The 14621-nt window shown below is 39.2% G+C and overlaps 1 protein-coding gene across 1 annotated transcript in view; it reads right to left on the bottom strand.

Moving 5' to 3' along the window:
* Positions 1–10433, bottom strand: part of LOC117315150 — a 44774-nt gene extending 34341 nt beyond the window's left edge. The window contains exons 1-2 of the mRNA XM_033869298.1: positions 10381–10433; positions 384–457 (exon numbers count right to left, since the gene is read on the bottom strand). Of these exons, the coding sequence (XP_033725189.1) occupies positions 384–457; positions 10381–10426 (120 nt within the window). The 5' untranslated portion in view covers positions 10427–10433. The remainder of the gene's footprint in view (positions 1–383; positions 458–10380) is intronic.
* Positions 10434–14621: the final 4188 nt, after the last annotated feature.

Genomic DNA, 14621 nt, shown 5'->3' with positions numbered 1-14621 from the left:
TGTAAGATATTTTGACCAGGGACAGTAATCACACAATGTAAGATATTTTGACCAGGGACAGTAATCACACAATGTAAGATATTTTGACTAGGGACAGTAATCACACAATGTAAGATATTTTGACCAGGGACAGTAATCACACAATGTAAGATATTTTGACCAGGGACAGTAATCACACAATGTAGGGTACACTGCTGTGGTATTTTCTCATGTATGATTTGTTCAATCAGTAAGATTTTTTATTCAATAATTCAAATTCAAATTCTTTGATCATATTGAACTTAACATCTTATCTGCATACCAGCAAATACTAAGTAAATTTGGTTTACGGGACATCACAATTAAAGGATAACGGAGAGTAAACAATAAGATCGTGTACTCACGTCATGATGAGAATCGCAGTGTTTATTTCCGCATTGCAGCTGTGATTCCACTGTATATGTCTGTGACAACAGGACTACAACAAAAGACAAGATATATTCACAATAGCGTTTTGTGTATAGTGACAACAGGACCACAATAATAGACAGGGAGGATATCAGAGGTAACGTTATGTATATAGTGACAGTAGGTCTACAATAATAGACAGGGAGGATATCAGAGGTAACGTTATGTATATAGTGACAGTAGTACTACAATAATAGACAGGCAGGTTATCACAGGTAACGTTATGTATACAGTGACATTAGGTCTACAATAATAGACAGGGAGGATATCAGAGGTAACGTTATGTATATAGTGACAGTAGGTCTACAATAATAGACAGGGAGGATATCAGAGGTAACGTTATGTATATAGTGACAGTAGGTCTACAATAATAGACAGGGAGGATATCAGAGGTAACGTTATGTATATAGTGACAGTAGTACCACAATAATAGACAGGCAGGTTATCACAGGTAACGTTATGTATACAGTGACATTAGGTCTACAATAATAGACAGGGAGGATATCAGAGGTAACGTTATGTATACAGTGACAGTAAGTCTACAATAATAGACAGGGAGGATATCAGAGGTAACGTTATGTATATAGTGACAGTAGGTCTACAATAATAGACAGGGAGGATATCAGAGGTAACGTTATGTATATAGTGACAGTAGGTCTACAATAATAGTCAGGGAGGATATCAGAGGAAACGTTATATATATAGTGACAGTAGGTCTACAATAGTAGACAGGGAGGCTATCAGAGGTAACGTTATGTATATAGTGACAGTAGGTCTACAATAATAGACAGGGAGGATATCAGAGGTAACGTTATGTATATAGTGAAAACAGGACCACAATAACACACAGGGAGGATATCAGAGGTAACGTTATGTATATAGTGACAGTAGGTCTACAATTATAGACAGGGAGGATATCAGAGGTAACGTTATGTATATAGTGACAGTAGGTCTACAATAGTAGACAGGGAGGATATCAGAGGTAACGTTATGTATACAGTGACAGTAGGTCTACAATAATAGACAGGGAGGATATCAGAGGTAACGTTATGTATACAGTGACATTAGGTCTACAATAATAGACAGGGAGGATATCAGAGGTAACGTTATGTATACAGTGACAGTAAGTCTACAATAATAGACAGGGAGGATATCAGAGGTAACGTTATGTATATAGTGACAGTAGGTCTACAATAATAGACAGGGAGGATATCAGAGGTAACGTTATGTATATAGTGACAGTAGGTCTACAATAATAGTCAGGGAGGATATCAGAGGAAACGTTATATATATAGTGACAGTAGGTCTACAATAGTAGACAGGGAGGCTATCAGAGGTAACGTTATGTATATAGTGACAGTAGGTCTACAATAATAGACAGGGAGGATATCAGAGGTAACGTTATGTATATAGTGAAAACAGGACCACAATAACACACAGGGAGGATATCAGAGGTAACGTTATGTATATAGTGACAGTAGGTCTACAATTATAGACAGGGAGGATATCATAGGTAACGTTATGTATATAGTGACAGTAGGTCTACAATAATAGACAGGGAGGATATCAGAGGTAACGTTATGTATATAGTGACAGTAGGTCTACAATAGTAGACAGGGAGGATATCAGAGGTAACGTTATGTATACAGTGACAGTAGGTCTACAATAATAGACAGGGAGGATATCAGAGGTAACGTTATGTATATAGTGACAGTAGGTCTACAATAATAGACAGGGAGGATATCAGAGGTAACGTTATGTATATAGTGACAGTAGGACTACAATAATAGACAGGGAGGATATCAGAGGTAACGTTATGTATACAGTGACAGTAGGTCTACAATAATAGACAGGGGGGATATCAGAGGTAACGTTATGTATATATAGTGACAGTAGGTCTACAATTATAGACAGGGAGGATATCAGAGGTAACGTTATGTATATAGTGACAGTAGGTCTACAATAATAGACAGGGAGGATATCAGAGGTAACGTTATGTATATAGTGACAACAGGACCACAATAATACACAGGGAGGATATCAGAGGTAACGTTATGTATATAGTGACAGTAGGTCTACAATAGTAGACAGGGAGGATATCACAGGAAACGTTATGTATAAAGTGACAGTAGGTCTACATGATAGACAGGGAGGATATCAGAGGTAACGTTATATATATAGTGACAGTAGGTCTACAATAATACACAGGGGGGCTATCAGAGGTAACGTTATGTATATAGTGACAGTAGTTCTTCAATAGTAGACAGGGAGGATATCAGAGGTAACGTTATGTATATAGTGACAGTAGGTCTACAATAGTAAACAGGGAGGATATCAGAGGTAACGTTATGTATATAGTGACAGTAGGTCTACAATAATAGACAAGGAGGATATCAGAGGTAACGTTATGTATATAGTGACAGTAGATCTACAATAATAGACAGGGAGGATATCAGGGGTAACGTTATGTATATAGTGAAAACAGGACCACAATAACACACAGGGAGGATATCAGAGGTAACGTTATGTATATAGTGACAGTAGGTCTACAATTATAGACAGGGAGGATATCAGAGGTAACGTTATGTATATAGTGACAGTAGGTCTACAATAGTAGACAGGGAGGATATCAGAGGTAACGTTATGTATACAGTGACAGTAGGTCTACAATAATAGACAGGGAGGATATCAGAGGTAACGTTATGTATATAGTGACAGTAGGTCTACAATAATAGACAGGGAGGATATCAGAGGTAACGTTATGTATATAGTGACAGTAGGTCTACAATTATAGACAGGGAGGATATCAGAGGTAACGTTATGTATATAGTGACAGTAGGTCTACAATAATAGACAGGGAGGATATCAGAGGTAACGTTATGTATATAGTGACAGTAGGTCTACAATAATAGACAGGGAGGATATCAGAGGTAACGTTATGTATATAGTGACAACAGGACCACAATAATACACAGGGAGGATATCAGAGGTAACGTTATGTATATAGTGACAGTAGGTCTACAATAATAGACAGGGAGGATATCACAGGAAACGTTATGTATAAAGTGACAGTAGGTCTACAATAATACACAGGGGGGATATCAGAGGTAACGTTATGTATATAGTGACAACAGGACCACAATAATAGACAGGGAGGTTATCAGAGGTAACGTTATGTATATAGTGACAGTAGTTCTTCAATAGTAGACAGGGAGGATATCAGAGGTAACGTTATGTATATAGTGACAGTAGGTCTACAATAATAGACAAGGAGGATATCAGAGGTAACGTTATGTATATAGTGACAGTAGATCTACAATAATAGACAGGGAGGATATCAGGGGTAACGTTATGTATATAGTGACAGTAGGTCTACAATAATAGACAGGGAGGATATCAGAGGTAACGTTATGTATACAGTGACAGTAGGACTACAATAATAGACAAGGAGGATATCAGAGGTAACGTTATGTATATAGTGACAGTAGGTCTACAATAACAGACAGGGAGGATATCAGAGGTAACGTTATGTATACAGTGACAGTAGGACTACAATAATAGACAGGGAGGATATCAGAGGTAACGTTATGTATACAGTGACAGTAGGACTACAATAATAGACAGGGAGGATATCAGAGGTAACGTTATGTATATAGTGACAGTATGTCTACAATAATAGACAGGGGTGATATCAGAGGTAACGTTATGTATACAGTGACAGTAGGTCTACAATAATAGACAGGGAGGATATCAGAGGTAACGTTATGTATACAGTGACAGTAGGACTACAATAATAGACAGGGAGGATATCAGGGGTAACGTTATGTATATAGTGACAGTAGGTCTACAATAATAGACAGGGAGGATATCAGTGGTAACGTTATGTATATAGTGACAGTAGGTCTACAATAATAGACAGGGAGGTTATCAGAGGTAACGTTATGTATATAGTGACAGTAGGTCTACAATAATAGACAGGGAGGATATCAGAGGTAACGTTATGTATATCGTGACAGTAGATCTACAATAATAGACAGGGAGGATATCAGAGGTAACGTTATGTATATAGTGACAACAGGACTATAATAATGGACAGGGAGGATATCAGAGGTAACGTTATGTATATAGTGACAGTAGGTCTACAATAATAGACAGGGAGGATATCAGAGGTAACGTTATGTATATAGTGACAGTAGGTCTACAATAATAGACAGGGAGGATATCAGAGGTAACGTTATGTATATAGTGACAGTAGGTCTACAATAATAGACAGGGAGGATATCAGAGGTAACGTTATGTATACAGTGACAGTAGGTCTACAATTATAGACAGGGAGGATATCAGAGGTAACGTTATGTATATAGTGACAGTAGGTATACAATAGTAGACAGGGAGGATATCAGAGGTAACGTTATGTATACAGTGACAGTAAGTCTACAATAATAGACAGGGAGGATATCAGAGGTAACGGTATGTATATAGTGACAGTAGGTCTACAATAATAGACAGGGAGGATATCAGAGGTAACGTTATATATATAGTGACAGTAGGTCTACAATAATAGACAGGGAGGATATCAGAGGTAACGTTATATATATAGTGACAGTAGGTCTACAATAATAGACAGGGAGGATATCAGAGGTAACGTTATGTATATAGTGACAGTAGGTCTACAATAATAGACAGGGAGGATATCAGAGGTAACGTTATGTATATAGTGACAGTAGGTCTACAATAATAGACAGGGAGGATATCAGAGGTAACGTTATGTATATAGTGACAGTAGGTCTACAATAATAGACAGGGAGGATATCAGAGGTAACGTTATGTATATAGTGACAGTATGTCTACAATAATAGACAGGGGTGATATCAGAGGTAACGTTATGTATACAGTGACAGTAGGTCTACAATAATAGACAGGGAGGATATCAGAGGTAACGTTATGTATATAGTGACAGTAGGTCTACAATAATAGACAGGGAGGATATCAGGGGTAACGTTATGTATATATAGTGACAGTAGGTCTACAATAATAGTCAGGGAGGATATCCGAGGTAACGTTATGTATATAGTGACAGTAGGTCTACAATAGTAGACAGGGAGGATATCAGAGGTAACGTTATGTATATAGTGACAGTAGGTCTACAATAATAGACAGGGAGGATATCAGAGGTAACGTTATGTATACAGTGACAGTAGGTCTACAATAATAGACAGGGAGGATATCAGACGTAACGTTATGTATATAGTGACAGTAGGTCTACAATAATAGACAGGGAGGATATCAGGGGTAACGTTATGTATATATAGTGACAGTAGGTCTACAATAATAGTCAGGGAGGATATCCGAGGTAACGTTATGTATATAGTGACAGTAGGTCTACAATAGTAGACAGGGAGGATATCAGAGGTAACGTTATGTATATAGTGACAGTAGGTCTACAATAATAGACAGGGAGGATATCAGAGGTAACGTTATGTATACAGTGACAGTAGGTCTACAATTATAGACAGGGAGGATATCAGAGGTAACGTTATGTATATAGTGACAGTAGGTATACAATAGTAGACAGGGAGGATATCAGAGGTAACGTTATGTATACAGTGACAGTAAGTCTACAATAATAGACAGGGAGGATATCAGAGGTAACGGTATGTATATAGTGACAGTAGGTCTACAATAATAGACAGGGAGGATATCAGAGGTAACGTTATATATATAGTGACAGTAGGTCTACAATAATAGACAGGGAGGATATCAGAGGTAACGTTATATATATAGTGACAGTAGGTCTACAATAATAGACAGGGAGGATATCAGAGGTAACGTTATGTATATAGTGACAGTAGGTCTACAATAATAGACAGGGAGGATATCAGAGGTAACGTTATGTATATAGTGACAGTAGGTCTACAATAATAGACAGGGAGGATATCAGAGGTAACGTTATGTATATAGTGACAGTAGGTCTACAATAATAGACAGGGAGGATATCAGAGGTAACGTTATGTATATAGTGACAGTATGTCTACAATAATAGACAGGGGTGATATCAGAGGTAACGTTATGTATACAGTGACAGTAGGTCTACAATAATAGACAGGGAGGATATCATAGGTAACGTTATGTATATAGTGATAGTAGGTCTACAATAATAGACAGGGAGGATATCAGGGGTAATGTTATGTATATATAGTGACAGTAGGTCTACAATAATAGTCAGGGAGGATATCCGAGGTAACGTTATGTATATAGTGACAGTAGGTCTACAATAGTAGACAGGGAGGATATCAGAGGTAACGTTATGTATATAGTGACAGTAGGTCTACAATAATAGACAGGGAGGATATCAGAGGTAAAGTTATGTATATATTGACAGTAGGTCTACATGATAGACAAATTCATTTATATATATTTCCATTTGCTTTACATTGTCATTATAACCTTACTGAACAAAAGGGAAAGTTTTCAGACAACAAATATCTCATAATCCCATTTTTGTAGTGAAATAAAAAAAAAAATCGTGACTTCATTGCTAAATAACGTCGTTTTGTCTGACGTCACTATATAAAGTGTATTTTGACGTCAAAAAAATACGTGCTACTGGAATGAAAAATAAATCATTATTAATGAATGAAACTAGCAATGATTTATGGAGTTATGTTATGCAAAAGGATGATATCCTCAGTATGGAATATATTGATTGAAATGTTAAATTGATGAGTTTGTGTATATTATCCTATCTATGTTTAAATAGCCAAATTGTTCCCTTTAGGCCCCGCCCATCAGTCCCGCGAGAGGCCTGCTCCACCATTTGTTCAGTCCTTGATCGCCACCACACAGGGATGCTACCAGTTAAATAAAGTTTAAAAAATAAAACAAATAAGTGGTTAGCTTAAAAGTTATTTGAAGAAATTGTTGACTACGGACGGACCACAGACGACGGATGCACATAAAACTCATCTTGGTATTCGGACATACAGTAGTCGGTTGGGTTAGGTTCAAGTTATTTGTGGGTGGGCTACAACAGTCGGATGGGTTACAATGGGAAATTGAGTTACAGTTTTCAGCGGAGTAACAATATTGGGTTTGTTATCAGTATTAAGTTTGGGTAACAATGGTGGGTTTTTGTTACAGTAGTGGGGGTACAATGGTAGGTTTGGTTACAGTAGTGGGTTTGGGTAACAATGGTGGGTTTTTGTTACAGTAGTGGGGGTACAATGGTGGGTTTGGTTACAGTAGTGGGTGGGGGTACAATGGTAGGTTTGTTTACAGTAGTGAGTGGGGGTACAATGGTGGGTTTGGTTACAGTAGTGGGTGGAGTACAATGGTAGGTTTGGTTACAGTAGTTGGTGGGGGTACAATGATAGGTTTGGTTACAGTAGTGGGTGGGGGTACAATGATGGGTTTGGTTACAGTAGTGGGTGGGGGTACAATGGTAGGTTTTTGTTACAGTAGTTGGTGGGGGTACAATGGTAGGTTTGGTTACAGTAGTGGGTGGGGGTACAATGGTGGGTTTGGTTACAGTAGTGGGTGGAGTACAATGGTAGGTTTGGTTACAGTAGTGGGTGGGGGTACAATGGTGGGTTTGGTTACAGTAGTGGGTGGGGGTACAATGGTGGGTTTGGTTACAGTAGTGGGTGGGGTACAATGGTGGGTTTGGTTACAGTAGTGGGGGTACAATGGTAGGTTTTGTTACAGTAGTGGGTGGGGTACAATGGTGAGTTTTTGTTACAGTAGTGGGGGTACAATGGTAGGTTTGGTTACAGTAGTGGGTGGGGGTACAATGGTAGGTTTTGTTACAGTAGTGGGTGGGGGGTACAATGGTAGGTTTGGTTACAGTAGTGGGTGGGGGTACAATGGTGGGTTTGGTTACAGTAGTGGGTGAGGGTACAATGGTGGGTTTGGTTACAGTAGTGGGGGGTACAATGGTGGGTTTGGTTACAGTAGTGGGTGGGGGTACAATGGTGGGTTTGGTTGCAGTAGTGGGGGTACAATGGTAGGTTTGGTTACAGTAGTGGGGGTACAATGGTAGGTTTGGTTACAGTAGTGGGTGAGGGTACAATGGTGGGTTTGGTTACAGTAGTGGGGGTACAATGGTGGGTTTGGTTACAGTATTGGGTGGGGGTAGAATGGTAGGTTTGGTTACAGTAGTTGGTGGGGGTACAATGGTAGGTTTGGTTACAGTAGTGGGTGAGGGTACAATGGTGGGTTTGGTTACAGTAGTGGGTGGGGGTACAATGGTTAGTTTTTGTTACAGTAGTGGGGGTACAATGGTAGGTTTGGTTACAGTAGTGGGTGGGGGTACAATGGTGGGTTTGGTTACAGTAGTGGGTGGGGGTACAATGGTAGGTTTGGTTACAGTAGTGGGTGGGGGTACAATGGTGGGTTTGGTTACAGTAGTGGGGGGTACAATGGTGGGTTTGGTTACAGTAGTGGGTGGGGGTACAATGGTGGGTTTGGTTACAGTAGTGGGTGGGGGTACAATGGTAGGTTTGGTTACAGTAGTGGGTGGGGGTACAATGGTAAGTTTTGTTACAGTAGTGGGTAGGGGTACAATGGTAGGTTTGGTTACAGTAGTGGGTGGAGTACAATGGTAGGTTTGGTTACAGTAGTGGGTGGGGGTACAATGGTAGGTTTGGTTACAGTAGTGGGTGGGGGTACAATGGTAGGTTTGGTTACAGTAGTGGGTGGGGTACAATGGTAGGTTTGGTTACAGTAGTGGGTGGGGGTACAATGGTAGGTTTGGTTACAGTAGTGGGTGGAGTACAATGGTAGGTTTGGTTACAGTAGTGGGTGGGGGTACAATGGTAGGTTTGGTTACAGTAGTGGGTGGAGTACAATGGTGGGTTTGGTTACAGTAGTGGGTAGGGGTACAATGGTGTGATTGGTTACAGTAGTGGGTGGGGGTACAATGGTGGGTTTGGTTACAGTAGTGGGTGGGGGTACAATGGTGTGTTTGGTTACAGTAGTGGGTGGGGGTACAATGGTGGGTTTTTGTTACAGTAGTGGGTGGGGGTACAATGGTAGGTTTGGTTACAGTAGTGGGTGGGGGTACAATGGTAGGTTTGGTTACAGTAGTGGGTGGGGGTACAATGGTAGGTTTGTTTACAGTAGTGGGTGGGGGTACAATGGTAGGTTTGGTTACAGTAGTGGGTGGGGGTACAATGGTGGGTTTGGTTACAGTAGTGGGTGGGGGTACAATGGTGTGTTTGGTTACAGTAGTGGGTGGGAGTACAATGGTGGGTTTGGTTACAGTAGTGGAGGTACAATGGTGGGTTTTTGTTACAGTAGTGGTGCTATAGTAGCGGGTTGTGTTAGAGTAGCGGGGTGTGTTAGAGTAGCGGGTGGTGTAAGAGTAGCGGGGTGTGTTAGAGTAGCGGGGTGTGTTAGAGTAGCGGGTTGTGTTAGAGTAGCGGGGTGTGTTAGAGTAGCGGGGTGTGTTAGAGTAGCGGGGTGTGTTAGAGTAGCGGGGTGTGTTAGAGTAGCGGGGTGTGTTAGAGTAGCGGGTGGTGTTAGAGTAGCGGGGTGTGTTAGAGTAGCGGGGTGTGTTAGAGTAGCGGGGTGTGTTAGAGTAGCGGGTGGTGTTAGAGTAGCGGGGTGTGTTAGAGTAGCGGGGTGTGTTAGAGTAGCGGGGTGTGTCAGAGTTGTGGGCTTAGCTGTTTTCATTAGAGCAGCTAGTTTACGATATATGGAGTATAAATTACTGGTTTATGTTAGTGTTAGTGTGAACCGGTTAGGAGTGTGAGTGTTACATAAGTTTTTCAAAGTAAAGTGCCAGTTAATTAGAACGTTTCGTCAATAGTTTGTACGTTTATATGAAACACTTGACGAATAATGTTTGCATATGTAACATAATATTTTTCCCAAAAACAATCTTTTAGTTTGTAAAAGTAAATCTTACTGATATGTAATAAAACAGAGACTTACCGACAACTTGGAAGGCCAGAACACCCAAACACGTCATGGACTGCATGTCTGTAAAGAACACTTTGAGATTAGAACGTGTATTAACATGGCTTTCAAAGGATTGTGTCAGACAGGTCATGTCGGTCAATTCATGTTAAGGCCATCTGACGTCATGACCAGATTACGAGACCTACATTTCATTTCTAATATAATTCATACATTACGAAAAACGTGGAACAAGATCCAATGGATGGAACCAACTGTTTAGCAGTTTCTTGTTTTAATGATGCTTGTGGTATAAAGTCTACAACGATTTTTCACGGAGCATCTGTAAAACTTGCGTTGGTATTGAGGATAGTCTCAGAAGCCATTTTAGATAACATGGCACCTGACCTTGAGATATGTAAACATAATAAGGATCAGTGGGCGTAAAACTTCCGATTTCGATGTACTGCTTTGTTGAAGTCGTGAAGTTTACCCTTATCTAACTCATGACACATATATGGTATACTTTAAGGACATTGCGTTATTTTGTATACACCCAGGGACAGCAAGCCAGCAACCAGTCAAGTGAAGTTTACTTTTCCTGGAAACTGGGCACTTTTGAGAATGCAAAGTGAAAGTTCATTACAATTATGTTTCAGAAATTCTCTAAGACATAAGCCCTTCTTTGACGCACGTACTTGTATTACATTGCATGACATATGTTTGAAAGTTCCCCCTTCAGTATCTATGAGCACTCTTGACCAGGTAACCAAGGTTTCTGCGTAGAATGACGTTATACACGTAAATTACGTGTAATTCAGTAGACCTCCTCAGTAGTCGGAGGCTCTGGGTTAGATTCCTAGCACAGGCTATTTGGAAGTATGTTTAAATACAAAGATGATTGAAACCTGTTCTTGAGCTTTCTAAAAGCTACAAAGAGCCAAATGACGGAGCATTGACCACCGTTCAGATAAGGTCAGAGCAAGCGTCGTTGTGGACAAGCTGGACTTTGATGATAAGAAAACAACCATGCTTAACGAAATAAGAGGACCAGAGGGCATGTGTCGGTCACCTGCAGTGGTTATGGCAGAACACTCAACATTTCTACAAAAGACCCGTCCTTAGGCCTATTTGGACCAGACCAACATTTTATACAAAATTGGTTCCCTTTCATCATAGGATGCTTCAGACCAAACATAGACCAAATTCTTACATTTCCTACAGAAAAATAAGGATTTTAAAGAATTTGCCATGCCTAGCTTTGGTTCCATGTCACCCAGGGATGCTTCAGACCAAATATGGGCCAAATCCATTATATCCATTATGACAAGCAGCAATTTAAAGGACTTTTTTCTATTTACTCTATTGGAACCCGCCCCTCATCCTCTATTGGACCAGAATCGCCATTTATGCAAAAGTTGTTCCCCTTCCACAAAGCAAATTTCTTACCGAATTTGGTCATAACATATTTATTCGTGCATGACTAGTAGCGATATAAGTTGCTTCAGTACACTTGTTTTACTGTGGTATAGATACATTATTATGTAGTTACAGAAAAGTTAAAAACAGATTTTTCAATATCAAAAATGTTTGAATTAGATTAAATGACCTAGTTTATAATTGGTATACAATCAGAAACTATATAATTCAGAGAGCTGATCTAAAATATTTTTTGTGAAGCAGTTACAATATTATCATTGTATTAGTGATCAAAATTGGGTTCGCATAATCCCATTGATAATTTTTACGATGAAAACGGCAATTTATAGCCATTTAAAACCATATAAAGTGTCTAATTTGAGCTTTTTCACATTAAAAAAAAAACAAAAAACAAAAACAAAAACAAAAACAAAAAAACTGGCGCGACATAGATAAACATTAATACAATGATATTATTGTAACTGGACTTAACCAGACTTATAGGTAAGCGTGTAGCTAACCCTTGTAGACTTATTCCAGGTGTGTCTTGACACAGACGACCGGTTATCCGAGCACGTGCGTTGTCATTCAGAAAACGGCTATGGTATGTTCGTCGGCTAGTTAACTTTTTTTCATACAATAGGTTTTTGCTAATTACTCATCAACGCCAGTCATTTATTGATATCAACTAGTTGGCAGATTTTTTACTCTTTTAGGATTCCGTTATTATATTTCATGATATTGGATTTTTATGTTGGCGTAATATGGGGAGTGCACGTGTCATGATCCAACTTAAGTCTGACCTCTGTTTCAGCTATTAAGTCCCGCCCGTCCGGCCCCTGGGGGTCTAGAGTCGCCATATCTGCAAAATGTGTTCCATTCCCCATAGGATGCTTCTGACCTTCAATATAGTAATGTATGACTAGTAGCGATTTAAAGCAAAAGTTGACTGACGGACGACGGACGCTGCACCATGACATTAGCTCGCCGGTCCTTCGGGCCAGGTAAAAATGACACCAACATTAAAACAACAATAAGTCAACATAGTTTCTAAGATAAAAGCACTCTCAGTGATGAGCAATACAAAAAGGTCTACTATACTGTGGGCAAACAATCCACTTAGGCTTCTCATTACGACCAATTTATACCTCAAACAATCTAATTAAAATCAAGATGGTCATTATCACTACGTTACATGAACATCTAACAACATCCCATAAGGGGTCACGTCAGGGTGACCTTTTGGATTAACCAATCAAATGACTACTTCCAGAATCTTGGAAGTGAATTTTTATATGTCCGAATTAGCATGATTAGAGTGCATAGCTTGTATAATCTGTGAATTTAGTTCAAGTCATTTCGTCCCATAAACAATAAAGCTATATACTGTGCCGAAATGGTTTGCTTCAGATGCATGCTGTGACGAAATGTTTTGCTTCGATGACATCGACAAAATGCCAATTCGCCCTGAAAGTGAAATAGATAAATCTCGGAGGTCATCGGAACGGGACCCCTTATGGGATGTTGTTAGATGTCCATGTAACATAGTGAGAATGACCATCTAGATTTTAATTAGATTGTACCTCAAAAGACCAATTTTCATATTCGGCGGACACTATTTCTCATCCTAGATGTCCATTTCTGTTGCCCTAATATAATTACTGAAAAAGTAGGTTTCGGTGACCTAATTTTGCAATATTTGTTATTGGCATGCCTTCTCATCCTAGATGTCCATTTCTATTGTCCTAATGTAATAATTGAAAAAGTAGGTCACGGTGACCTAATTTTGCAATATTTGTTATTGACATGCTTCTCTCATCTTAAGTGTCCATTTCTATTGCCCTATCTTAATTACTGAAAAAGTAGGTCACAGTGACCTAATTTTGCAATATTTGCTATCGGCATGCCTTTCTCATCCTAGATGTCCATTTCTATTGCCCTAATGTAATTATTGAAAAAGTAGGTCACAGTGACCTAATTTTGCAATATTTGCTACCGGCATGCCTTTCTCATCTTAAGTGTCCATTTCTATTGCCCACATGTAATAACTGAAAAAAGTAGGTCACAGTGACCTAATTTTGCAATATTTGCTATCGGCATTACTTCCTCATCTTAGATGTCGATTTCTATTGCCCTATCATAATTACTGAAAAAGTAGGTCACAGTGACCTAATTTTGCAATATTTGCTATCGGCATGCCTTTCTCATCCTAGATGTCCATTTCTATTGCCCTAATGTTATTATTGAAAAAGTAGGTCACAGTGACCTAATTTTGCAATATTGCTATCGGCATACCTTTCTCATCTTAGATGTCAATTTATATTGCCCTAACATAATTACTGAAAAGTAGGTCACAGTGACCTTATTTTGCAATATTTGCCATTGGCATGCCTTTCACATCCTACATGTCCATTGCTATTGCCCTAAAATAATTACTGAAAAAGTAGGTCACAGTGACCTAATTTTGCAATATTTGCTATCGGCAGTCCTTTCTCATCCTAGATGTACATTTCTATTGCCCTAATGTAATTATTGAAAAAGGAGGTCACAGTGATCTAATTTTGCAATTTTTGTTATCGGCATGCCTTTCCCATCCTTGATGTCTATTTTTGTTGCCCTAATGTAATCATAGAAAAAGTAGGTCACAGTGACCTAATTTTGCAATATTTGCTATCAGCATGCAATTATCATCCTAGCTGTCAGTTGATGTTGTCCTATCATCATTCCTACTTTTCCTTTGCACAAGTCACAACATAGAGCAATGTAAAGACATAAATAGTATCAATGTGACATGCTTTCCACTTGCACAGTATCACTACATAATATATATGTATATGACTAATGAATTAGAAACCTTT

The sequence above is a fragment of the Pecten maximus genome, chromosome 2, assembly GCF_902652985.1.
Source record: "Pecten maximus chromosome 2, xPecMax1.1, whole genome shotgun sequence".
NCBI classification, from domain to species: domain Eukaryota; kingdom Metazoa; phylum Mollusca; class Bivalvia; order Pectinida; family Pectinidae; genus Pecten; species Pecten maximus.
The sequence above is the reverse complement of the archived record's forward strand: the minus strand, read 5'-3'. Positions and strand labels throughout refer to the sequence as shown.